The 27,955-nt window shown below is 33.1% G+C and overlaps 1 protein-coding gene across 5 annotated transcripts in view; it reads left to right on the top strand.

Annotated features, from left to right (window-relative positions):
• The window catches only part of LOC129976053 (plexin-A2-like), a 575,617-nt gene that overhangs the window by 395,955 nt on the left and 151,707 nt on the right, over nt 1-27,955 (top strand). For all 5 annotated transcript variants that reach the window (XM_056089408.1, XM_056089404.1, XM_056089407.1 and 2 more), the window contains one exon: nt 21,663-22,862. In XM_056089408.1, the coding sequence (XP_055945383.1) occupies nt 21,705-22,862 (1,158 nt within the window). In that variant the 5' untranslated portion in view covers nt 21,663-21,704. The remainder of the gene's footprint in view (nt 1-21,662; nt 22,863-27,955) is intronic.

Below are 27,955 nucleotides of genomic sequence, written 5' to 3'. Positions count from 1 at the left end.
AGCCTGGTCCTTTCTTTTGACTTTTGTCTAAATAATATTTGTAATTTATTTGTAATAACATATCTAATTAATTAACGAAATCGAGAAAAATAATTATTTTTTATAATGTAAGAATGAATATAGTCAAGCCTGTAAATTTGCGAGTTTAATTTCTTATTGAAAATTGATTTCATTTATTCTTGATCAATATCTCTTTTAGAAACCTATCAGTTATAAAGAAAAAAATTATTTAATTCATGAAAAAAAAAATAACTTCCTATTATCCATCGTTTTTGGCATGAAAAACCACATGTTTTGTCTATTCAAGCTTAACGTGACTTTTGAAATTGGCTCAAAAATTTAGTTTTTAAAAACTCTAAAGTACTTTGAAGTCTCTAATTTCCTCATTATTGTATTTGAATTTAAGTGCTTTCCAAGATATCTTATATCGAATATTTGGATGTCGTGGAATGACTTTAGTTTTCAGTTGTATAATTTTTTTCCAGGTGCCAATTGATATCGATTTGCTATTATAGATATTATAACGGTTAATATATTCGGTCTGAAAAATATTTTGAATTTTGCATCAGAAATTAATTTTTGTCGGTGATTACCAAAGTTTTAAAGTATGCTGAAAGTAAGATCTTTGTTTCCCAACATTTGATGCTCATATAAAAATGAATACCCACGGAGATCTCATTGGAGTGTGTACCCTTTGTTTTTAGCCTTGTATAATGTTAGATTAAGTATGGTTCTGATGAGATTTGAAGGTTTTGCATTTTGTTAGAATTTCTTTAAATAAGCATCTTGTAAAAAAAAAAATAACCATTTTATTTAATTTTATATAAAATAAATAGTGTTCATTGTAAATCGTGAACTGCATTATATATATATATATATAATATAGTGTAGTTACAAAAGTACACGAAAGAAATTCCGTTTCATTGCTAAATAAATTTCTTTTTAATTTTATGCATTAATTTTTATTCGAAAGTTAATTTTGAAAAAAGTTAAAAAAGAATTCAAATGTAAGCTACTACACATTGTAAAGTTTAGCTTGTGCTCGTATCGTACCCCCCCCCCTCCGCCCCCTTTTTAGAAATATGATGTTTTATTTCAGATAAGTTAGTTTTTTTAAAATTTATTTTTTATTTAATAATAAGACTTTATCTTGTTAATTTTGTGACATTTTTTAAATTTTATTTTAACGGTATTCTTTAACTTTAGGACAGTGTTTTCGATACAAAGGGATTATGAAATTTTTAAAAAGTGAGTTGCTAATGCAAAGTTCTGAGACACTTTATTGTAAGCGTATGAATTGGGGCAGCTGAATAAAAATAAATGCTGTTCTATGAATTATTTAGTTGACCCCTGTGAATGTTTCTTGTTTTATATACATCTGTCGTGACTATCGGAACTTCAATTGAAATGATAGAAAATAAATGCATGAACTAAATTGCTGATGTCATTTAAAATGACCTCTCAAAATATAATGTTTTTGTATCTTTTTTTATAAAGTAAATTTTTAAACAAGATATTCATCAAATGTTTTTCGCTGAAGCGTAGAAACAACTTCCTAAATAGTGCAAAATAAAGCAATCTTACAAGACGATCACGTGTACAAAAAACAAATAATTAAAAAAAAGGGCGAAAATTTAAAAATGAAAAATTATTGTTCAGATATTTGCTTTATTTGTCGCTTCACACGAGAAAGCGAAGAAAAATCCATTAAAAAAAAAGAGCCAGCTCTTCATTTGCATTCTCAATTAAAGTACTTTCTAAGACGGGAGGATGGGGGGGGGTTGAAGAAAGAGGGGGAAGTGATAATAGCTTTATAATTGTTTCAAAATGGCTAATTATCAGGAGAGAAAACGGAGATAATTTCGCGTAATTACGAGAAAATACGGCATCGAGCGAGGAAACCATATGGAGTATGATTTCGAACAGCAGGAAGATTTTCCTGCCCCCTCCCCCCTTCCGTCCATTTTCGCGGAAACATTCGAAATTATTAAAACGGCAGCAAAAATGATTCCATTCGACATATGAAAGAATCATTATTTGGGCTGGAATGACGTCAGTACAATACAAAGAGAAATTTGGTTTATGTTTACTGCCTCGGTATGGGACTTTCAATGAGGTCGCCTCATTCGATGCGATAATTATGATGCATCTTCAGTGCAGTCGAGATTCCATTACGGTGTGTGCAACTAACTCCGGACATTCTTATCGAATGACTGTCGAATCAATATTTTCCCCTCTCATCAGAAAATCGAAATTTTATTTTTTTGTTTATTGTTGTATTATAAAAGTATTTTATTCATATTTTTTCGGCAAATGAATTTGTAAATTTTTATGCCTTTTCAGCATGTGTAGTAAGTGAGGAAAAATGAATTAAATAAAAAAGGTTTTTTTAATAACGCTGTTTATTAGTGAACTTAACTATAAACTATTATTTGAATTATTTTGTACATTTTTGTCTATAATTTATTACATATTTATTGACTATAGGTTCACTCTTGAAATAAAATTTCTCTGAAATTCCCCTGTCTGCTGTGGTAAGTTTCCAAGATCAAATTTGACTGAAATAACTCATAACTCAGTTTTGAAAATACGGAAATGGTGAATCTTCATTAATAATCCACACGTGTTTTAACATTCTGAAATCTAGTATGGCAGGTAACGAGTGAAAAATGGAAGGAATTCTATCACTGTAATTATGAAACATGTTAAAAATGTAAAAAATTATATATTGCGAATTTTTTATTTGCTTTTTGAATCTGCGCGTCTTATTAGACGAGATTTGTGGTCTTTTTAGAAATAATTACAAAATTAGATGCAAAGAAATCGCTTCGTGTTATTAATCAAATCACGTGAAATTGAAATTTTCAAATTTAAAGCATTTTTCTAGTTCTAATAAAGATGAGAGTCGTCTTCCGTTAGTATACAGAATAGATCTCTGAACCTAGAGCTACTAAATTTGGCACAAATATGTTCTGAAGGTTGGAAAAGTGCACTTTAGAAACTTCTTTAATTTCAAATATTTCTGAATTTTTTTTCTTAGGGATTTTTTTCCCCTTCTTCTTCTTCTTCAAATTACACCATTCGTATGGATTCAAGAATTTATGAATCTGTTAGCTCATGGTTAGTTCTCAAAATATTGTATATAAGCATATTGTTGAAGACATACTAATGTAAAAGATTTCACACGTTGAGCACAACAAAAATCGATTGCATTTTTTTTTTCGAAGATGAAACAACTGAAATAAAGGCTATCATTAATTATTAATTTTCATATTTAATGACCAACTTCGTTTCGGTCTATTCCTTAAAGAGAGAGGTTAGACTTCAAAAAGCCCGGTATGGATTTTTGACATTGGTTCAACTGTTTCTCTTAGTTTACATTTAAGACTTTCACAAACTGAATGCAGAAATGTTAATTTTGATAATGGAAAGTTGCATATTCAATTTTTCAGTTCGATTTAATAATAAATCGCCTATCTGTTTGCTCAACTTAAAATTTGGTCTGTCCGCTGATGAGTTCAGGTATTTTTGGCTCTATATGTTTATAATAGTGCATTGTGGAAACGATCCCTATTCGGAAATATTCTTAGGAAATTTAGTTTCTTGTATAATCCAGCATACTGCTCCCGGCACACCTCGGTTTTTTTTCTGTGTCCTAATCGCAGTTACGCCAGTGATCATCATCATCGCGTGGCCAGATATTCTGTTTTTATTTATATTTTTTTCCCTTTTGCGCTCTTTTTTTGGATCGCTCTGCCTTTTCGTGCCTTCCTAATGGCAAACACCACGCTCTCCGGACCTAGAGTTTTGATATTTCTCTTTGGCCTTTTATATTTGCTGGTTGTTTTTTCTAGAAACAGTCCTTGAGCGTGATTCGTTTGGTATTTTCTGAAGGGTTTGTTGTAGTCTTGCTGAACTCCTTTGGTTTGTGAGTGTTCCTATAACTAAATGCTTGATACTGCTATTTGGAATAAACTCGACTGGATGTTATTTAGATAACAAATGACCTGTCTGGATTAGAGATATTTTTTGGAAACATGTTCAGGAAACCTGAATAAAGCGCATCGCATGGTTCTTTACCTTTCCCGATTTATTTGGAAGTTTGACTTAAGTCTCTCTTTTTTTGCTGACTCCTGTCACTTCTTTAAACTGGACACAAGAATTTGTTTTCAGCCTATGTTTAAATACAAATAAGAGACAAGGCGAAATGAAAAACCTGTGCAAGTACTCATGAACTAAACTTGAAGGGATGGCTGCCTTGCTGCAAACTTTTATATATATATATATATATATATATATATATATATATATATATATATATATATATAGAAATACCGGCAAGAGGGCACTGGTGACCACAGAGACAGGAAAGTTGACATAACCTTTTTTAATAGTTTCGTTGACAAAGCATATTTTATAATAGCACCTCAATACGGTAACAAAGTTAATGCAATTTTGGAAGTTTCCATAGAATACTTGAAGCATATTTTTCGACTATTCCATTGCATATCCCGTCACTTTAAAATGGCGTTCACACGAGGCCAACTGTTTATTGCGCGCAATAGAAGGTCACGTCTACTTCAGGAAGAACGCATGACCGCATTGGGACAATGGCAAATAGTTGTCCCGATGAGACAACCATTTTCCATTGTCCCATTTGAGTCACGTGATGTTCCTGAGGTAGGAGTGGCCTTCCATTGAGCAGAAAAATTGTCCATTCCTTTTGACGCGGCAAGTATCTATTGGTTATTTCAGTTCCTGCCACACTCGTGGTAGAATGGACCCTGTTAATGAGTCCAAGCCTCAGTTATCCGTTACTTATTGCTTCAATTATGGAGGCACGAAAACTGTCTTCACAGGAAAAATTGCAAAGAGTTGGGTCTGTTGTATCTCGATGGGTAAGAAAGCAATGGCATATCATTTGACCCATCACGGCTATGGTTTAGGGGATCGTTTCAGTTATTGGCGCACTTTGTTATGCAAATGTGGCCTTGGTACAGAATGAAACTGGGAACCAATTTCTCTAACTAAAGAAACAACTACTCCGATCACAAGTCATGTTTAAAAAAAAACCCGCCAAAATGAAATATTAACTACAAAAATGCGAAAGGTTCCGTGTTTCTTTTCAATAGTGAAATATATTGTTGCAAAATAGGTTTGAAATATTTGAAAAAAAAAATTATTATATATAGAAAGAAAGATTATATGGCGAAAAATTTGGTATTATTAAAAAGATACCAAAGCATATACATACGCAGACAAAAAGACAGAAGTTTCTTTCTTATGTTTCAGTACCAAAATATAGTTAAAATAACAATATATTTTCTCGGCAAATATTTTTGCGAACAACTAATATGTTTTTAGAAAACCTAGACTAATCACTCCCTGCCCCCTGTTTGCAATAAGCTTCAAATGTTTTATTGGACGTTTATGACCCGTGCAGAAATGTCTGGTACAGATGAGTGCCAGTATCGCATCGCAATGTACCGAGAACTCCATTATCTCTGCAGATAGAAAAGAATCATTCCTCCGTTTGTGCTGAAAGGAATTGGAAAGGTGAGCAAGAAAAAGGCCGAAATCTTTTTCTTCCGAAATTCTGATATGCAGAGAGAGCAGGAGAGAGTTCTTCTTTCAGGTAACCGTAACCCCCATCCATTCGCAATGGTTGTTAGTCGGCATGCAGTCACGGGAGATTAAAGAAAGGAAAGAAAGCTTTTTCTCTCTTTTGGTCTTTCTTGTTCCTTTCGAGGCAAATGACATGGGGGCCATGAGAAGGTCCATCCCCCTCGACACTGTTGTTACAGAATCTGAGTTGTTCAATGGTGATTACTATCCTTTTCTTACACTCATACTTCTGTGAAAAGGTAGAATTGTATTCGATCGTATGCGGGTGTCATCTTTGACGAATATATATATATATATATATATATATATATATATATATATATATATATATATATATATATATATATATATATATATATATATATATATATATATATATATATATATTAAATCAAATAACGCGTATTAGCAATACGAATATGTCAAGCTTAAAAGTTATTTGATGGATAGATCTTAAATATAAAAATCTGATATCTGGCTTTTTTATGTGTGTGTGAGTTGAATCGGGCTTATTATAAGCATAATTTGTTTTAAACCACCATTGTTTATTTGAACAGCTCACGATGTAGTATGGAATGACAATTGAAATGCACTTTCTACATGTTCCGACGACATTGGGTTAAAATAAAGGCAAGGAAATCACGGGAGAAAAAGGAAGATTTCTTGTGGTACATTTAAATTCTTGTATTTGAAAGTTAGCCTGTTTTAATCTAAATGTGTAACAATTCAGTTATTTTATTAAATAATAACTAAGTTATTTAAAATGTATTTATAAAAAAAATTGTGCATGTTGCAAATTTTAATTAGATTTAAATATCTTCGAAATGTTCCGGGTGTCTTCATTTTTGAAGAAATTAAATGAAATTTATAATAAAAGTTTCGGTCAAACATTAAAAAAAGAATGGGGTGTGCATTGTATGTTTCGAGTTTTTTTAGATAGTTAAAATTAAATTTTATTTCAGAGAAACATAAAATTCCAATGGAAATTCAGTAAATGTGCATAAAAATATTTCTGAAAGATTGGCATTTAATTGGAATTACAAAATCATGCACAGTTTTATTCCAAATAAATTTACAATGGGTAATAAGAAAAAAGAATTAAGCCGTCTGGAATAATTTAAAATTTTTAAAAATTATGCATGTTTTAAATTTTTTTAAAGTAATATATTTCGTTTTAAAATGTTTTTTAAAGAAATTTCACGTATTTATATTTTGATACATATGCATAAAAAATTTCATAATCCGAGTTGAATAATTTGCAAAAGTGTCTAATATAGAGTCCAGCGTCGCCTTAAACAATAATCCGAGGACAGTTCAGAAATGATCCGTTATTATTATTATTTAATTCAGGCCGTTTCTTCTGATAAAATTAAACGTTCAAAAAATCTGAATGTAGTCGAATTAGATACATTTTAAAATATAACAAAGATAACGTCTAATATTATATGACCATTAGTAAAGTTGGACGGGAGCAACGTTATCCGAACTCCAATATATCTGCGATTCGTGGATAATGTTATCAGACTATTGTTTGAGAGAGGACTTGTCTGACTCGTGAAAATGATCAGAAATTGGCAACTATCATCTCATTTCGCCCCGTCGAAAATCGCCCTTCTTTCTTTTGAACCTTCCCCCCCCCCATTTTTCTCCACTCCCTCTCCAAATCTTTCGGCGCTGCTTTCGACACCCCTCATCCTCTTCCTCTTTTTTCACTCCTCTAATTCGTGGAGAGAGCGATTAGAAAAAGAGAATGGAATCTTTTCATTGTATTTCTTCTCCCATTCTCTTCCGAGAGAACAGGGGAAAGAAAAAAGAAAAAAAAAAACTATTATTTTTAGAGAAATCTGATGTCTTTCTTTTCCTTCCCTCAGAGTTAAACGTCGGAGAGAAATTTTAGCTAGATATCTCTTCTGTCTTTGCCCAGAGGTTGCTCGAATGACCCGCTGGGTATCTTTCTTGCTGAAGTTGTCATCCTGCTGATTTTAAACCTGAACTGATGTTAAGAGCTCATTTCATTCGATGTTGCGGTTTGGGTGGTTGGAATTAAAATGTCATTGTTCAATACACTATAGAATAGCTAATCATCTCGAGAAAGCCAATCTATATGGTGTGCATTTTAGAAAATAGTGGAAATAACTCATTAAATTAAAATAATATTAAGTGCTTGCATGTATTTTAATCAGCGACATCTATTGGTAAACATGCGAAGTATCTATATAAACGACAATGGTTTTGGGTTTACCAATTTACTATTACTTTATTGTCTTCATTTTGAAAGTTTTCCCAGTTAGTATTTTTGAGTTACTCAGTGTATAAAGACCCCCAATCATGGAACGCTCCAAATTGTATTCTCGACATTCATTGCTTTTTTTTTTTTGTTTGATTTGAAGAAGTCTGCTGCCGAAGCCTATCAGACACTTTTAGAAACTTACGGTGATGCTGCTCCGACATATCCCAATTTGCTGGTTTTGGTTTCAACGATTTAAGACTGTTGATTTCTGTTGACTGACAAAGAACGGCCTGTAGGGCCAAAAAAATTCGAAGACAGTCAGTTGCAAGACGTATTGGAAGAAAATGTGAAAAAGGTGTAGAAAATGATGGAAAATATTTTGATAAATATTGTATCCATTTTTCTCAATGAATGCTTTTTTTTTTGGAGTAAAAAAATGTAAAAAATACATGCAAGCACATAATAACATTGAAATAGTTTATCAAAAACAGTTAATTTTCTTCATTGAGCGTCTCTCAATGTAACTCTGTCTGATATTAGCCGCAATATACATGTTAGATACAACAAAACTTATACATTTAAAAAAAATTATAATTTGCACATATAACATACAGTATTGTAGCATCTAAAAGGAGCTCCACTCTTGGGCGTAGTGAATTGAATTCTATAGAAATGAATGACATAAAGTGCCCCAGGAATTGGCGGTAGAAGAATAGCTGCAAACAGCAGTCCTTTCCAGTAGTATCAGTTGGAAATCCGGGTTTACTTACAAACGTTCCTTTGAACAACGTATTTATCTACGCATCAACGCTATGGTAGCAGCAGCAAATTTTAGATTAGCGAGCTCCTTTTTTGACCGTATTTTTAGTTTTTGTAAAAATATTTTCTTTTATTTCCAGAAGTAAATGTAAAAGGAAGGAGAAAAAATAAAATGTTGGAGAATGTAAGATTGTGGGAGGTGGTATACTTTTTAAGTACTGAGAAATCTCTTAATCTTCCCTGATGACAGTTCAGTTCACTTTGTTAGTAAGAATCAGAAATGAATACTGGATTCTTCTGTGTATTTGAAAGAAAGCCAAGAAAAAGAAATGGTCATGAGCGTTCCGAAAAATTTGATCTGCATTCTTTCATTTATTTTATTTTATTACCTTTTTTTATTTAAGATAATGAAATTTTCCAGGTATGAAGCAGCTGTAGAAGGCATTAGCATAGTGCATTTCAATATATCTATTTTCTATATTAATGGAATAATAGTTAGTGATTCTCCTTTGTTTTTTTTATATTGTTAACCTTTATTTTTGTTTAACACTTTCTTTTCCTTTTCTTGATAAATAATTAAATGAATCTGTAGAATATATCGCTTTTGTTCCTTTTGACAAGACAATTCAGCCTGTAAGTTAAAATATGCTAACTTTAAATGAATATTCATATCTCGGTGTTATTCAACTAATTTTAATAACTAAATTAATTTACTAGTTTTTAAATTTAATACCATCATGTGAGAGATTTAAAAAAGCTATAGTTTCAAAGTAAGTGGTCAAAATGTATTAAATTACCAATAGTAACTGAAAAGGGAGGTGTTTGAGTAAAATAACTTCTTTAAAATGAGGACAACACCTGATTTCTGTCACAAATTCATAACATTTAAAAATAATTTCGCCGCTGTCATTAAGAAGTTTATTTTCAAACGTAATTCATTTTCTTTTCTGTTATTGTTCACGGAACGAAGAAATTATTTTTTGCTCTGAATATAAACACATTTTTCCACGGATCAAAAAATTGTCGCAAATAGAAAATCTAAAGATTCTGACAACAAATTAGCGTTGAAAAATATGCCTAAGCTTATGATAAAAGGCCAGATTTCACAGAAAATTCGCATTTATTGGCAGACATTAAGTTGATTCAAATCATACATCGACCGTTTGTGATGTGGATATCTTTAGGTGTGATCGGAATGAAGTCATTCGTTCCAAAATAGGCTTTGTATAGCTTGGAAACCAGTGGTGCTGATTGATGTATCTAACTGAATTCAACTGCTTGCAATATTTTTAACTAGTGAGCCAGTCTTAATGAAGGTGTTTGTAATTATAAGTAGGATTGATTATTTTTCTTCTTTCCAAATCTAAATATTCAAAATTCTGATTAAAATCGATTGGATTTTTAAAAAAAAGTCGTCGTTGTCTTAAATACAAATAATTTATAAACCAAAAGAAAAAATAAGGACCTTGCCTGAACTCCCCCCCCCCCTTCCGTACGTGCGTGCGCGCGCGAATTCTTCATTGCATTGGTAAAAGGAGTGTCTGAGAAAATCAAATCTCCTATCCCCTTCTAACGAAGACGACTCAACAAGCGAAGATCCCCAAAGCCATCTTCTCAACAACAGTTGTTCCAGCAGGGCCTTGCCGAAGAGGATAAAAGGCAACGATTCGTAACTGTGATTAGAAGGGATCTGCTGTTGATTGAAGCGTGTTGTTGGAGGCGAGGGCTTTTCCTTGGCTTCTTCCCTCTCTTCTTTCTCTATTTTTCTTCATTAGGAGAGTGTCTTTGAACTTCCCAAGGCTTCCTCAACAAATGAGGGAGGCTTTAGCTGCTGTTTTCTCAAAGGACAGCTGAGGGGACTGTACGAGTTTTTGTGCCCAGATACTTTTTTTTTGGGGGGGGGGGGGCGCTGGTGATGTGCTCTGATTATACATTTTCGAAGTGCAGATTCCAATTGGTATAATTAGGAATATAAAAGAAAATAAAAAAAGTAAATGAAATGAAATAGTATAATTTGCTATCAATACTGATGTATAAATAATTGGAAAATTCTCTCATTTTATATTACTGTTTATGGTGTTATAACAATCAGAATTATGTCTATCATTTGAACCGCTTTCTAAGGCTGACACAATATTGTAGGCGATTCCAAACTCCTCTTCTACCCTGATCACTTTTCAAATTTTTTACTTGATAATGCTTCGACTTCTAGTCAAACCATCCGATTTTAATAACTATTGCTTGTTGGATATATTATACTGAGACAATAACTCTGTCATTTTAACAATGTTTGCAATAATTTGTTTAGAAATACTAATCGTACAACACCAGTGCCCTACATCGTTCTCTTCTTCCTCGATTTGTCATTTTTACATGTATGTGCATGCCTTAGCGTTCAAGCCTTTTGTCCATCTCCTGATTGTTCTTTCAGTCTGCTTTGCATGCACTTTTCTTTATCATACTAATTTTCTTCCGTTATTTTTTCACGCCAATACAGTCATTTCATTGATTCTAAACGATTAATATTGTAATTGGAAAACTCTTATTAGCAAAGGCATTAGCAAAATTATTATTTAAAAAAAAAGCTTTGTATGCCTAACTTAAAAGAGATTTCCAAAAATTTAATGTTTCTCGTCCGTAAATATGTTTGGGAAAACCAAGCAGCTCCATACCCATATCGATAAATCACCAGCTACAGATTCCGGCTGACAGCTCTGTGTGTATTAATGCTTCGCCAAATTAAATGAAATGACTTTCGCCAATCTTTGACGTTATTTATTTCTCCCTTCTCTGCCAGATTTCTCAAACTGGTCCGGCAAAATCTATCGTCGTGTACACGCGAGAAATCGTTTCTTCCATCTGTCTTGCTCTCTGTTTCAGCCAACCTTTCCATCGATTTGTCATCCCTTCGTCCTGCCGCCGGTATTTTTGTTTCTAGCGAGAAATATTTAATTACCGTCCTGTTGCTATTGTCCAGTTCTTGGCTCGCCGCCAAACTGCAAAGGGAATTCTGCTCATAATCGCTGTTTCGGTTAGAGTTTTTTTTTTTAGAATAGCACTAACAGTATAAACTGACAAATATGGTATGAATTATGGTTATTTGTGGCATACTGATGCGCTTTTTAAACACATAATTTTTTTATGATCTGCAAAAAAAAAAAAAAAAAAATCTTTTTAGGTTGCATTTTGTGAAGGTGGAAGAATCATTGGCAAAAGATGACGATTTTTTGGAGGGTGGATGACGGAAATAATTGCAATTTTTTTATAGTCGTTGTCAATTTTTAACAATTGTGATGACGAGAAGGGGACTCCAGTGCCGTAGTTTTTGCTTTTATGTACACTGATATAAAAGAATCATTTTTTCCCTTTAATTTTGACGTGTTATGACGAGTCTGTTTCTGCCAGTGTTAAAATTGGATCGTTATACTAGTAATAGTGTTATGGCATGAGCACGTACAGACCAATCTATTTCATTGCCTGTACCCAATATTTATGACGATATTAGAAATTGTTTCATAATCAAGATGATTATTTTCGATGTCATAGTGCTACGTTTATTGTCTTCGGACTTTATCAGAGAAAGGGTCTATCGAATGGAGCGGCCCTCCTACTGGACCTTAATCCCTTAGAAATGAATAAAATGCTATTGGAGCGAAGAGTAATCCAGCACCGCTTAGCAAAATGACCTTTTTGTGGCTTTTAAACTCGAGTGGCAGAATTTGGAAAGGGTAATCATGTTAAGGATTTGCGAAGTGTTGCTATATACCTGTTTTAATGAAATATGAGCACATTCTCGTACTTAATTCATGAAAAGAACTGTTGGAATTCTCGTGATCATTTTCTTTATCTCTTCAAATATCTCTGGTATGCTTATATATATATAATATATTATTTTAAATTGTTTTTTTTTTAGCATTAATGAACATTTTTAAAAATATTCGATATCATAGTACTTCATTACTTTGTAAAAGCAATGTTTACGTGTTCAAATTATTTATTGAAAATGTTTATTATATTCAAATATTAAAATAAAGAACAAATTAAATTTGAATATTAATTACCGATTGCATATTTTGCTTAAAATTCTTTTTTGCTAAAGTGAAGATGATGTTTCTTCTTTACACAGTGTTATGCCATTCACACCGGTCAAGGAAATTGAGTCTTTGTAATTGATAAAAATCTGTTTTATTGAAACTGTCAATGCATTGAGTGTTTTCGCGGTATACCAACCACTACCGGTCTTTCGTGGATTAATAATAATTGGAAATTTTGATGAAATTTCTTTTATGAATTATGTGAATTTTATGAATGATGTCCACTTCACATTGAGAAGTCATCGATCAAGTTTGAAAGTATGTTATAAAACCCCGGAGCATAGGGATAGTTTTTTCGACTGAGAGTAAATTCTGATTCTGTAAATTCACCACAACAGACAGAGATATTCTCAATGTAATAATGTAACTCTCGCTTACTATATTTTTAGGAAGAATGTGTCGATTTTATTTCCTTAAATAACCCTGAAGATGTGAAAATATATTTAATTCAAAAATTATTGAACCCTCTAGCAGTACTTTCTCTTATCCCCCCCCCCCGTGGAAAGAAAGAGAGGAATTTCGTTGAATCAACGAATGCATAACGAGGGTGATTGACAATGCCATACTCCATGGAACGTTTCTTCCTCTCTATTATAGAGAGAACGTCTCTAGTAAGGGAGCTCCAGATGAAATAGCTCCAATAAAATCTTTGCACCTGTGAGTTTCACCGTTTTTATTTCCTGCCACCTTGCAGTGCACTCCCCCCCCCTTCCAGTGTTCGAATTTGGGAAAGCACCTTCCATCGCTCCTACTTGATTAAATGGATTCTTTCTTCTGAGATGCGCACTACCGACGGTTCCATCTTGGGTGCAGGGGGTGGAAGAGGAGGGTGATGCGGCTACTGCCAAAACGAAATGGTTTCTATATCTCTTTTACCCCATTCCCCAGATGAACCCCTTTCTTCAGTTTACATTTTTATTCGCTTTCTTTGTCTTTTTCGCCCTCAACTCATCCTCCCCTTCCCCTCGATTCGGTACCGTTTCCTCTGTCTACATTTATATGTATTTTGAAACAGAGGATTTTCTCTTTCCTTTTCACTGCGTACGTGTGTCCAAATTCGCTTTCGCTTAGAGTCTTAAATCGAAATTGAAAACAATTCCTTCCTTTTAACAGGTGACAATTTTCTCATGCCTGCTCCTATCATTTTCACTTTTCATCGTCCCCTCACTCGCCTCCTTTCAGTGGTATCTCCTCCCTTTCCAGTTTCGATATCCATTTCCAATCGCCCTTTGCAGACCGACAAAGGAAAAAAAAAATCCCCTTCTTTATATTTTGTTGAGTGTCGTTATTATTTAGTTTATCTGCGGGAAATACAACAGGTGTGTAGAAAAGCCCCCGGTTCCCAGATTAAGGTGGCGGCTGTGGATTTCCTAGGGCCGTCTCTCGCCCATTAAGGTTTTGTTCATTGGTATTGGTCCCTCTGCATTTCCCCCTTTACTTAGGATTATCGCTAAAAAGAGTGATATATTTTCAGTCTTTAGCTAATAGGGATATTTGTGGATGACATCCATTTTCAATTTGTCGTAATGCTCTGGCTTACTTTTCTAGAAAAAGATCCAGACAATGTACTGTAACTGAATGTAAGGATTGCAGTTGGTGTGGGGGAAGGGAGACGGAATCGTCCACCCTGTCAAATCGAGCACTCTTTTCGAATGCATAGCTGTAATACTTGATACTTTTATTGGAAAAGAGATGGGAAATGTAGCAAATTAGAAAAAAAAATGTAGGAAATAGTTTATTTTTTTAAAGATATCTTTCTATTAGGATTGTAAATTTTGAGTTATTTCAAAAAGAACGCCATTCATCTCGCATGTACCTTGTCATATTCAATGATTTTGTGTAAGAAATTTTACTACGGATCTATTAATTAGTATTGAATTCAGTAAAAATAGCCTATTATATTCAATTACTAATGCATGAAGTATAATTTATAAATACTGGCACAAAAGTAGAAATGGTTTTTAGCCCCGCATTGTTCTTTAAAATGTTGTGCTATTCAATTCTTCCTTCAAAAAAAAATTATATTAAAATAAATATATATTTTAAGGAATACCAATTGTAACCCATTTCTGCATGGTTAATTAGTTGCATTTCATTGTATAAAATTTCTTTAGATGCTTTCGCTTTTTTTTTTTTTTTTTTTTTTTTTTGCATCTCTAGATTTTGACACGTTTAAAAAATAAAAGAATTAAGTCTTAATTAATGTAAATAAAATATAATGCAATTATCTGACAAGTTTTAAATACTTTAATTTTCTCGCATACTTTGTTAGTAAAATATTAAAGAATTGTACAAATCGTTTGTCGTTAGATCTTTTGGGGGCGCATTAAAATTAGATAAGAATTGTTTCTCTATCACTGTCATACATTAAAAGAATGAATTTATCTTAATTAATATTCTTGTGAATCTATTTTGTTGATTCTAATGAATAATACTTTCTTCGCATTATCTTAATTTTCTTTTTCTTACATAGTGGCTTTGAACTCTTGACCAGAAGTTACAAGCTAACGCGCCTCTCCTAGAATTTCTTAAAAGAAGCACGCTTTCGAATTTGAATGGATCCATTTGCTCCGCCGCGTGCTTCTTTGAATTCGGATAAGATTTTTCATTCTGAGTTTCTTTACTTTAAATTCCTTCTGTGAGGACCCTGCGTCATAATTCAAGATGAGCATTTGCACCGAAATATCTAATTTTGTTCTTGGTCGGATCGGTTTCGGATCTCCTCTGCGAACGGAATTTCCCATCGTTTGGTGGCGCTGCGCCAAAAAGAGAATGCTGCCTCGTTTCTGTGACATATCGGCATTGCATGCAATGGTAAAGGATATCTCGGTGAAAAATTTTTCGACATTTCCATATTTCATATTGCGTACGTATCGTTTTGTCGGTAGATTACAGTTCATAGTGATATGGTATTTTTTAAAATCTAATGAGCTGTGGTGGATATCGCTGGATGTAAAGATATGAAGAAAGGAAATGCGAGGTCTTGTTCCAGGTGGATCGTTTTCATGAATTTGAAATATTTTATTACAAAGTCACTTCATAATAGCTAAGAATGCTCAGTTTTCCCTGCAGACAGTTGTCCGTATTAACCTAGTAGCTGAATCTGGACTTAAGTTTCAAGCCAGACAAATAGATTTTGCTGTGTGTGCATCAAACCTGATGAAAAAATTCGTAGGAATCAAATATCTGTCCATTGATGTAATTGATGTTTAAGTTGGGAATGGGAAATGCGAACTTGGATATCATTCTTGTCATCTGACCGCAGTTTTGATGATTCGGATCTATTCCAAACTACAATTCAAAATGGGATTTGAAACTAATCGAAACGAAAACCACTACAAAAGAATTTGCCTTATTGATATAGTCTTTACAATTTACGATCCTCTTACAGTTTTTTTTTTTTTTTTTTAATGTTTGTGTTTGCATATTCAAGAATTCGCATATAATTTTGTTAGCTATGCAATGGTATCTAAGTGTTCGGGGAAATCTTCAATTTTTTTTCTGCTTGTATAATTTGTTTTCAAAATATCAATGTCTTTAAACGTTTCAGTATTGTCTTAAAATATAATTTCATGTTCTAGCTTATAAAAAAAATCAAAGTAATGTGATTACTTGTTTTTAGCAAACATTTCTTCCAATTCTGCAGTCTATGCAAGAATAGAAAAAGAATTTTTTTCTCTTATTTAGATCCAAGTATGACTTTTCTTTCGAAAATAACTCTCGCATTAAGAATTGATCTGTCTATCTTAACAATAGAAACGTTTGATTTTTTTTTTTTTCTTCCGAAAAATGAATGGACGAAAGACCCTATGAGAATTGTTGGTTTTACCGGAAACCTTTGGTTCAAGCAAACCTTGCTGTGTTACATAAGCGTACCTTTGTGTAAAGATCAGGTGCAATCGTGTTGTAGCAATATGTTTGGGACTTAGGGAAGATTTGAAAGAGATCTGCCAACGACGCATTTGCATACTACAAGGTTATCCCTGAAATATAACACTTGATTGTAGAAACTGCCTTACCGTATTTTATTATGGCTTTAACACGGAGAAATATTTAACATGAGTTCAAACTATTCTACATTGTTTAAAGCCAGCCAGATTTAAAAACTGAATAAATATTTGAATTTATAGAAAAAAAGATTTCAAGTATTGTTTTTTAGTCATCATTAAAGTAATGTCGAAGAAAGTGTACCATTCCCCCCCCCCCCTTTATCTTTCAATAAGGTTCGGTTCTAAAAAGTCTGAATTTTTTATATTGATATAAATAAATAGCGATCTTGAAAAAAAGTGTGACAGAACATAGCAGCATCGAGTTAAGTCTTGACATAACGCTGCTATCTGACGACAATAATCTTATTTTTAAATGCTTGAATCTGTTGGAATCACTTAAGCATTTGTCTGTTCCAATGGAATGCTTGTAGAAAATTAAAGATTGCTGTTTATTTCTTTGTTTGCATTTCTGGTCGCAGTTATGTCCACAATTTTCTACTTGATAAAGGAAGATTAATCGCATTTTTTATTTTATAAAATTTGTAATTAGCACAACAGAAATATATTGCAAGTCATTTTAAAATAATAATTTGCTTATAATTCTTCCTTCAGCTGGCGCCCGTAATGCAATCACAATGAAAGAAATTCAATCCAGTGTCATTTTTTAAACCTTGCTCCTTAACTTTGCTCATTGCCATAGCAAGTCTTTAGAGGCAACTGCAGCCACTCAGTTTGAATTGATTCCTGAAAGGACCAAAGGAATTTCCCAGTTTGAAAATAGTGTCATCCTAACTAATGCACTAAAAATATTCTCGTTATAATGCACATATGCAATCTGAAATTTAACTAACTATAACGTGTTAAAAATATCTCGTTTGAAAAACAACGAATATTTTTCAAGGAGATAAAGCTGAGAGTAATTATTTAAGTGTTCAGGGTTGGTTTAAGCTATTATTCCAAAAATCATTTCTTAGTGGATATCTCCAAAATTTCGAATTTGTGGGGAACTCGTCAGGATTGAACAAGCAAGAAAAATAACATCTAACTTTGCTGGATGGATTGTGAATTAAAAATCAATCTCAGTGGATTGACTTTTAATCCACAATCCAAAATAAAAATGTATTGAACTTCATTTTGCTGATGTGATTAGAAATTCATTGCCTTGAGAAGGGATCTAGAGAAAGAAATTTGAAATTTTGTTTTAAGCAATTAATCTGTTCTACTTTTTTGGGTACTTTATGCATGCGACCTTTCTTATATTCAAGCGTCTGCCTGATCAAAAGGGAGAATCTCATCCAACTTCCATTAGATACATGATCTCACTCGAAATTTGAACTATAATGCAAACCAAAAACTGTGCGAGATTCAATTTCCTATTTGTTAAGTTCAAACATGCTCATGAGAACAGTAGAATTATGTTTAAATTCGAATGTGTTTCATAATCGAATTATTATTTCAAAAAAGTTTTTATAATAACAAAGAAGAAATATTATTTAATTAAGAGTCAGAAAATAAAATGCTGTAAGAGTAACAGAAAACAGACGCGATTGAAAATGATCCGAGTATAAAAATTTGGCTCGTTTGAAATTTAAAATCCTGTCCGCTCCTTTCGCCAAAAAAAAAAATAATAGACAGCACTATTTTTAATACAATAACAGGAAATAAATAACTCCTAATGTATTGTAATTGTGTTTCTAAAATAATATCTTGAGGAGTCATTACTTGTTGTGTGAAAGCTAATGAAAGCGAGGCTTTTGATAGGGATTTGTTATCATGATACTAAATGTAGCTTCTTACAAATGGAGAAAATCTGAATTTGGCGACGTCACCTTTTTCTAACAAACGAGAAAAAAATTTTTAAAACATGTTTCGAAAAATGAGGAAAATCGGTTGAGCTCATCGGATGTCAGAAGGCAGGAGCAAATGTTCGTTGCCAATTTTTAATTTATTGTTTATTTTAAGCGAAATGAAATAACTATGAAACAAACATTATATAAAACAAAATCTTGTGATGTATAAAGTAAAAGGATTAAAAAATTTAAAAAAAAAACCTTATAAAAATAAAAAGGAAAATTTGCCATTTAAAATCTAACGAGCCAAGGAAAGCAATTTGGAAAACATTATTTAAAAATTGTATTACGTTACATTAAAAAGTGTGTATGCAAAATGAAAACTATAACTAAAAAAAATAAAGACCCCCCCCCCTCCATCAAAATGTTAACGGCGACGAAACATCATGAATGAAAGATTTGATGAAACGATACCTTTAGAATTTCATAACAGCAATATGTAGCTTACAAAAATATATATCTTAAATAATTTTAAAAAGTTTCAATAGTTAAAAAAATTATTAACATTAAGAAAATTTGGGAGAATAAAATGGGTGTCAGTAAAATTGTCCCCCCCCCTTTTAAGTTGATGTAAAAGTAATTTAGTACAGTGGTGTACTCTGAAATTGAATGTAGAAAAATATTAAAATTTCGATTCATTTGTAATTAATTTTTTTTATTCGTATTTCGAAATTTTAAAATGCTTTATTCTTAAGAGTGTCATTGTGAAAAAAATGAATATATATTTAGCAAGATATAATACAATCACGTAAAATTTACATTCTAAAGTATTTTTTCTACAGCTACTTGAAAAATCTGATATAAGTGCAGCTATAGAAAGTTTTTGTTTTCCAATACAAATCATTTCTTTAAATCAAAATCTACTGTTCTGGATATCTTATTTTAAATCTAAAATAGAACTATTTTTTTCTGGTCATAATATATTGAAACATTTTTGGGACTCGGTCTTATTTACGAAAGGCAATTCATTTAATGTATTAGATAAAATACATTTGATTATTGTATTCATCACAATATGTTACCATAGTTTGAAAAGGAAAAAAAAAAAGAGCTGAAACATCCAAACTATTGTTTTGATTTAAAAAAAAAATGGCTAGATCTTACGACGAACTTCTTTTTAATATTAGATTACAGCTTATGACTATGCCCTAATAATAATTGTTATATTTGATCTTTCATTTCATTTTCTTAAACCGAATCCAATGGTAGAAGATTTAATTATCTAATTGGTGGTGTTGAGTAACTTTAAATGAACAAATGTGGTGGTAATGCATTTTCTACTGCCATAGAAAACTGTTTATTTCAATAAAACATTTTGCTTTCGGAAAATCGTATTCCAATCCATATCACCCTCGCATCATGTCGCCATAATTCCAGTGAAATTTTCCAACGATCAATATTTCGCTCGTGGGGTGTAACTGGAATAGAAACCTTACGGGGTCCATTCCGCTTCCCTGCACCTTTTCGTTCGGACACTCGGAATTGGGAAGCCTCTCAAGTAAAGGTGATGATAAGAGGCCTTCTTTCGATGCCAGAATGGGTTTGGACGCATGCGCTGTTGCAGTTTGGAGTGGCGTGCTAAATGAAGTGGAGTAGTCGTGTCTTTGGGTTTGATTAACGAGTCGGAGTCGGTGTTCTTTACCCAACTTTTCTTTAAATTATTTATGGGGTCGAGTGTTTTGCACAACTTGACTGCACGCGACTCTCTCATTGGGCGGACAAATTGGATACATTTTCTGACAACATGAAAGAAAGCGGATAGATATTTGGGTATGTGTGTGTGTGTGTGTGGAGGGGGGGGGGATTAGAATTCCATATAAGTTGAGGTTCGCAGGTAGTTTCCTGACTTAAGTATTATTATGTGATATTTTAACTCGAGAACATAACCTAAACTTAAAATATCATTTAATTTTTATTTCATGCTTGTGAATGGAATTAAAAATCGCGTGATTCTAAGAAAGGTAGAGAGTCGAATATTTATTGAAAAAACTGAGAATTAGTAGTGATCATGTCGAATTGACAATCCCGCATTGTTTTTTCTTATTTTATCTAAAAGATATTCTTGATTAATTTAACATAGGAAGCATTAAAGTGCACAGTATTTTTCACTTGTATTTATTTTATGAAAATTAATTTTTTGTTTTTTATCTTCTGAAATTAATTTAAATAACTTTCACGTTGCTTCAAAATAGATCGTTAATGTAATTAAATTTAAACTTAAATGCATCTTGAAACTTATGCTTAACTATATGTATTTTATTTGTTTGACTTTTGTAACAATTTCTTTCTCTAAAACTTTACACCCAAAAAATAACAAAATCTAATCTTAGATGATTCTACAAATTTGATTTCGATATCAATGAATCGTTATTTCTATTCGTTTCTAAAATTCTAAAACTGCCCCTAATATATGTATCCATCATCTATAAATGCGTCACATCAACAAAGTAATTTTTTTAAATAAACGAAGCAAACTTCGGCTTATCCTATCATTTAGCTAAAATTACATGAAAGCATGATATATGAATCCTGACTAATACAGGATCAGATCCTGTTCTTCTCTCATAAACTGAATGTACTGTTACCAAAACGTACTTCCGAGTTGCTCATTATCCAAAGACCTATTACTGCTATGCTGATTGGCCAAGCATCGAACAATTTAGTTCTGAGTATAACCTCTCCCAATTAGCATGGGATAAGATAATAGGAAAACAATGGGGGGTGGGGGATTTCGTGTTAATCAATAACTTTAAAAAGATTTAATTTAATTTCAACAAATCCACCATTCCGATTAATTCTTTTTATTTAAATTGTTGTCGGTGATTTTTGTGGCATATGTGCAATCATTCAGATCAGGAAATAATATGCGAGATCATTCAGATTGCATACGTAAAAATTTCAGAAATACCACTGTGCCCCAAAATGATTTGAGATCTACAGATTATTTTTTTAAAATCAGAATACAGATGTAGTCATTGCGATTCATTGATATTTACGTACGCAGCTTATGCTTAAAATGTTTCTATTACATAACGTTTTAAAATCTTGTGGCATAAAAAATTCAAATTATTATGTACTCTTTTTCTATACATTTTTTTCTTGTGTACTTTCGCAGGTAATACGAGGAAGTGACGCTATCTACGTCCTGGCAACCGCCATGAAGAAGCGGCAGAAGCGGTGGTCTTCGCCGGTCATACTCTTCCTCCTCCTGGCAGCTTCTTCCCTTGCCGCCGGCGCCACCACTATCACCACAACAGAGGCCCCGACCTATCCCTTCTTCGAAGATCTCACCGTCGAGAAATTCAACCACATGACAGTCCACGATTACACAGAGCGTGTGTACATTGGCGCTGTTAACCGCATCTACCAACTGTCTAGAGATCTTAAGCAGGAAGATGTTGCCACTATGGGTCCCAAAGACGACAGTCCCAAGTGTCCTGTCACTCAGGTGTGCCCGAACGAACCAAAGCGCCCCACTGACTATTACAACAAAGCTCTGGTTGTAGATTACTCACAGAGTAAGCTCATTGCCTGCGGTAGTCTCTTTCAAGGAACTTGCACAGTGCACGATTTAAATCAAGTATCTAGCTACGAGACCCCGGCCAGCGAATCGGTGGTAGCCAACAATGCAACTGCATCTACTGTGGCCTTCATTGCGCCCGGACCTAAGAACTTGCCCAGAACCCACGTGCTGTATGTAGGGGTGTCGTACACTGGCAACGGGCCTTACCGCTCGGATGTGCCAGCTGTCAGTAGTCGTAGCCTGGATCCAAGTAATATGTTTGTAATCGCTCACAGCGGTGTCACTACAGGAACGAAGATCACACTGAACAGCATGTCTCGCGAGATTTACCCCATCACATATGTGTATGGCTTTAGCAGTAAAGGTTTCTCTTACTTCGTCACTGTGCAGAAGATGTCCACCGACTTACCCAGGCCCTTCATTTCCAAACTGGTACGTGTGTGTCAACGAGATGTTCAGTACTACTCCTATACTGAGGTACCCCTGGTGTGCCGAACTTCCCCTGACGGCATTGATTACAACCTGGTTCAAGCTGCCTATGTTGGTAGACCTGGCTCTGAACTGGCCAAATCGTTAGGTATATCTGCCCAAGATAACGTGTTGTTTGCTGTGTTTGCAAAGTCGAAGGACGAGGCAGACATCTATAACAAGCCCAGCCCTAATTCAGCTTTGTGTGTGTATGCTCTTTCCGCCGTGCACCGAAAGTTCACGCAGAACATTCAGCATTGCTTTAATGGTTATGGAGAACGTGGACTGGATTTCATCAACCCTAGTCAGCCGTGCTATCCAACAGTAAGTTTAATCATGTTTTGTATTTGTGTGTGAATGTGTGCTCTGTTCATTATTTTTTTAACAGTTTAACTGTCGTGTGATTCACCTGTGGGATCACTAATAACATGAGCTATAGTTCCTCATAATTAAGCGATAGCAAAGAAGGGGTTATCTAATTGAATATAAGATATGAGTAATAGCAGTGAATGTGTTAAGACCTTTTAACTACTGCGTAAATGTTACATGGAAGAATATAATATTGTCTACATTCTTTTTCCCTCGCTATTGTAATAATGAAGAAGTTTTTTTAAGCTTGTTTTGATCACTGAGGTTAGGGACAGAAATATTATAATTCTTTTTGTTCCTAAGACTGCAATGTTGAGATGATTTCCGCGTCATATGGGACATTCATTATTAAATGAAATTTGCAAACTAAAGCTTGTCTCTAAATTTACTAGTGAGATGTGAATCAGTTTGAAATATCATTTCATTGTGCCCAAGCTTAATAGTATTAATTTTTTTTTATATTTATATAAAACTGTCAAAATTTTAAAGGTTCGTTAAAATATTTTCCTTTTATATCATTAAATGTTTTTAAGTATTATTTTTTATAAATGTAATTTCTTTAAAATTATCGACTACATTCTTTATATAAACAACTGATAAGTGTATACATTTGCTTTTCTAGACAAAAAAAAAAAAAAAAAATGCTTTATTTCACTCTTAATACTAAATTGTTCACCATAGTGTATGAGAACTAATCGCAATTCATTGATTTTATGGAAGTAGTTATTAGATAAATATATATATTTATGTATATAAGTATATATACACATAATTGTCTGAAGTAAACATTTTTATGTATATATGAATGATTTGCATAACTCACTTGGTTAACTGATTGATAAGTCAGATTGTCTGATGCCTATTATTAATTACTTTAGTACAATTAACTACCTGTGTGAACTGGTTTTTCAGATTTTTAAATGATTCATTTTAATTTTTACAGATATAAATACAAAACTATTATTGCATTGCGTTGTATGGATTAAAGAGTTTTTAAATCCTAACAACTGCCTTTCTTTTTTTTCTTTTTTTTTTCCCCTTCAAAAATTTAATTTAAAAAAAATTTACTATGTATTACTTTTTCTGAAGAACAGTTGTTTTAACAGACATGGAGGATTTATGATGAAGTATCAATTTGTAAATTTTTAGCGAAATGGCCGTGTTTGTTATTAGAAAAGCATTTTACTAAGCGTAATATAATATTTGATGTGTGATAATATTTTTAATTTTATAAAATTATTTTTATAATTTCCCTTTTTCTAAAAATGAGTGTTTTCAGATTTTTTATTCAAAAGTTTTGTGATGTCACAAATCACAAACTTAAATCGCAGTTGATCTTTGACTGACTTTTAAAATGTTTCGCAAAAATAATTTTAACGAACATACTCTTTATAAGTACTTGAATTTTTTAGATATGTAAATTTCTTAAAGCTAACTTAACGATTCAGCTGTTATTCTTCTGTTTTGACAGTATTATGAAAATTCAGATTGCTGGTTCGCTTGCTATTCATTGGACACATTTGTAAACATCACTTCCTGCACAGTTATAACCACATGGCTTGGATAAAACTTCCTTGCATGCCTTCTTTCCTCTCTTCTCTTTTTACTCTTATTTTGGGTGTTTATATTGGGATCATTGCTCAAGTTGTGCGATGTTTAGGTTTCACGCTCCCTTTGTTTTAAAACATGATAAACATCTGGTTCTTGAAATAGTACAGAAGGGTCCCCCCCCCCCGTCCCCGTTCGTAGGATTCTGTTGTTTAATATATCTGTTTAATATCAAATTCGAATTCATATTTACTTAATTGTACTACAATGAATATGGGTTTTAAGAAAAATGTTCGAGTTTCGTTTCTATGACAAAAGACGACGGCTTTGTTGAATTATCTAAATTTTTACTATCTTCTTTGTGATACTTACACTCCTCCCATCCTCTCTGCGACTTCATTTTCTTTCAATTGCTTTTTTGCATAGATTTGGTGTCATGGCGATTTTGCCCATTCAGCAACCTGTCATTTCTCTGATCTCAATACTTTAGCTAAATTGATAATAATATAATGATTTTGATATGATTGAGAAATTGAGGCTGTCTGTTTAAAATAAAAGAATATGTTGTTGTTGTTTTTCGGTGATATGTGAAATAGGAAGTTGATGCACCAGATTTATAAACGACCCTAGTTGAGAAACCAGACTGCATTTGGGACCTTGACTTTGAGCTGACTGAAATCCTTGTTCGCTTTCTGCGCTTTTCTAAATCAATCTGGAATATTCTTTTAGGGAACGAAGTTTTATATGAAAGGAATACAAGTTAAGAGCATTTTGCTAATGATATCAGAAAAACGCCAAATTACCCACACCGTCTTTGTGTTTGGGATTCCCGTGGTCTCGCTTACTTGCGTCATCGGCGTACGTGTTTTGGCTAGTCTGTTCCAGCTTGGTTTTCTGTCACTTCTTTGTCTAGATTGCTGGACAATTCTTTACTGGTCATCCCCTTCGGGCGCGTGACTGCTCTGCTTGTCACGTGCTCTACACATTTAGGCAATGGAAAAAAAGGGAAAGAGTTTTCTCTCGTTCGCATAGAGAAAACAAATTATGTGCGATCACTTTTTTTCCTGCACTCTCCCCCCTCCCCTCACTCTGAGTCCGTGCCTGGCTAGAGGTGCAGAAAAACTTTCGGCGCTTTTTTTTCCCCTGTTCGGAAAGGGTGTGTTGAGTAAAAAGAATAACGGCCATCCCCTGGCGACCAGGGCCGATCCACGTATCTGAAAGCATTGTTTAGAATAAGATTGCTTTCTGTGTTTGTGTGTATATGTGCCATTTGAAGAAACAGCCGCGAAACTTCACCTTCGGGAGATTATCTGTTTGCAGCGGTATAAAACCGAAACGTTCTCCAATAGGTTTCCCGGACCCCTGGGAAATAAAGGAGCAATATATCCGAGGGAGAATTATTTGGAAAAAGGAAAGAGTTAGAACAAATTTTTTTTTATGAAAAAAAATCTGGAACCAACTTCAGCATATCATATAAACAGTCGGGTTTCGCCTGCAGCCGAATGATTTAACTCTGCACCAATTCAGAATTTAAAATATTTGAAGTTGGTAAATCAAGGAAATGTATGAATACTACCAACGCGCTCATTTAAATGTGTAAAAGAGGGGCAACACACGCCAAAAAAAATCATTGGATTGATGCCTCCAATAATGCAATGTATAAACTAAGAATAATATGTTTCTCTAATAGGCTTACTTAAAAAAAAAATTAAATTCATATTGGGTCAAAAATCATCGCAATTCAAAATAAAAAGCCACAACTCAACGAAAACTCGTTAACAATGAGCCTCAAGTCAGGAGTTCGGATCAGTGCTTTCAATGATACCCGACTTATTGCTTTTGAAATATCAGTGGCTTTATTAGAACGACATCGTTATTAGTATCGTTATTATTACTATATTTTAAAATAATTGACTGTTTGGATTAAAATAAAATATTTAACCTCGGTAATCGTTATTCTGTGAAATGAAAAATGTTCGTTTTTATATAGTCATTCTACTTGAAGCAGATGCACATGCATATCATCGTTCTCGCTCCTCTTTGGTTTCTGCAACTTGGAAAGCATCGACTTCGTTGCCATTGGTTGCAATGGTGGTGTAGCGGATTTCATAGTGATCGATGCCAGACCTGGCAGCCCAGGCACCAGATTTCAAAAATACGCCTGATAGTAAATTCTCGTAGAGTTCCAGATCGGAAATGCGATTCCGTCAAGTATCCGGGCCTGATATACGTTTAAATGAATGCCGAAAGTCGACGTTCTTCCTGCTGGTGTGTTGTGGAAATTTGGCGAGAGGGGTGTCGACTCAATCATCCTCATTTCTGGGAGTGTCCTCATTATTTAAAGGCGATTTATAATCAAAATACCCTCCGTACTTCTACTTCAAGAGATGATTATGCTAAATTAAACCATATTGTGAGGTTATATTAGATTTTATTTTCCTAGAAACAAAGAGAAGGCATTTTTCTATTTCTCCATGAAACCGCCGCTTTAACAGGTGATTTCTTCCATCTCATAATGCAAGGTCTAAAAGTTCGTGTACATCAATGAAAAACATTTAAGTGACCACTTTCTTCAACAAAGGTCAGTGGAACGAAAATACTTCTGCTACTCAACCGGATACGTTAAAATTGGAGCGGATGCGGGGCCTGCCGCGTATGATAAGCTCCAAAGAGGAATTTATGTAACTGTTAACTTCTATACATACAATATTTATTGAAGAAAAAAAAAAGAAATAATAAATTAATAACCTAAGCGCCAGACACTTCCGTTTCTGTTATGTTCCGAGCCAACATCGGAAGTAATGACTGACTGTTTAAACGATAATTTACTTAATGCCTCAAACATTGTTTAAAATCATAATATATTTTACCCGAGAAACGAGCCAATGGAAAAGTAATTTCTTTCTTTTTTCCTTTTTCTTAAAAGCTTTTTAAAACTTTTGTCTGATAATTTTAATATGAAACTTAATTTATAAATGGTGTATTTGGTTAACATGACATCCTCTGGTATTTATTTAAGGACAGTGGACTTTGAAATAAGCAAAAATGGACGAAAACGTGCAATTCTATTTTGATCGTAACATTACCAAAATATATATTTATATTCAACTGAAATAATATTATAAAATGTATTGTTCTATAAAATAAATATTTGAAGAGTTAAGAGGAAAAAAAAGTACATCGTAATGATTTCTCTCAAAATGATGTTGTAGTTCGATTTAAATAGCTTTAAAAGGTTCCAAATATCTTAATTTTTGAAGAAATTAAAGGAATTTGATAATAAAGATTTTGGTTAAACATTAAAAGAAAATAGAGTATGCATTTTATGTTTCGAGTTTTTTTAACTATTTAAAAGTCAGTTTTAGTTCAGAAAAACAAAAAAATTCCTATGAAAATTCAGTTAAGTGCATAAAAATATTTCTTAAAAATTAGCATTTAATTGGAATTACAAAATCATGCGTAATTTTGTTCCAAATAAATTTACATTGGGTGATAAAAAA

This window comes from Argiope bruennichi, chromosome 7, assembly GCF_947563725.1.
Source record: "Argiope bruennichi chromosome 7, qqArgBrue1.1, whole genome shotgun sequence".
NCBI lineage: Eukaryota > Metazoa > Arthropoda > Arachnida > Araneae > Araneidae > Argiope > Argiope bruennichi.
The sequence above is the reverse complement of the archived record's forward strand: the minus strand, read 5'-3'. Positions and strand labels throughout refer to the sequence as shown.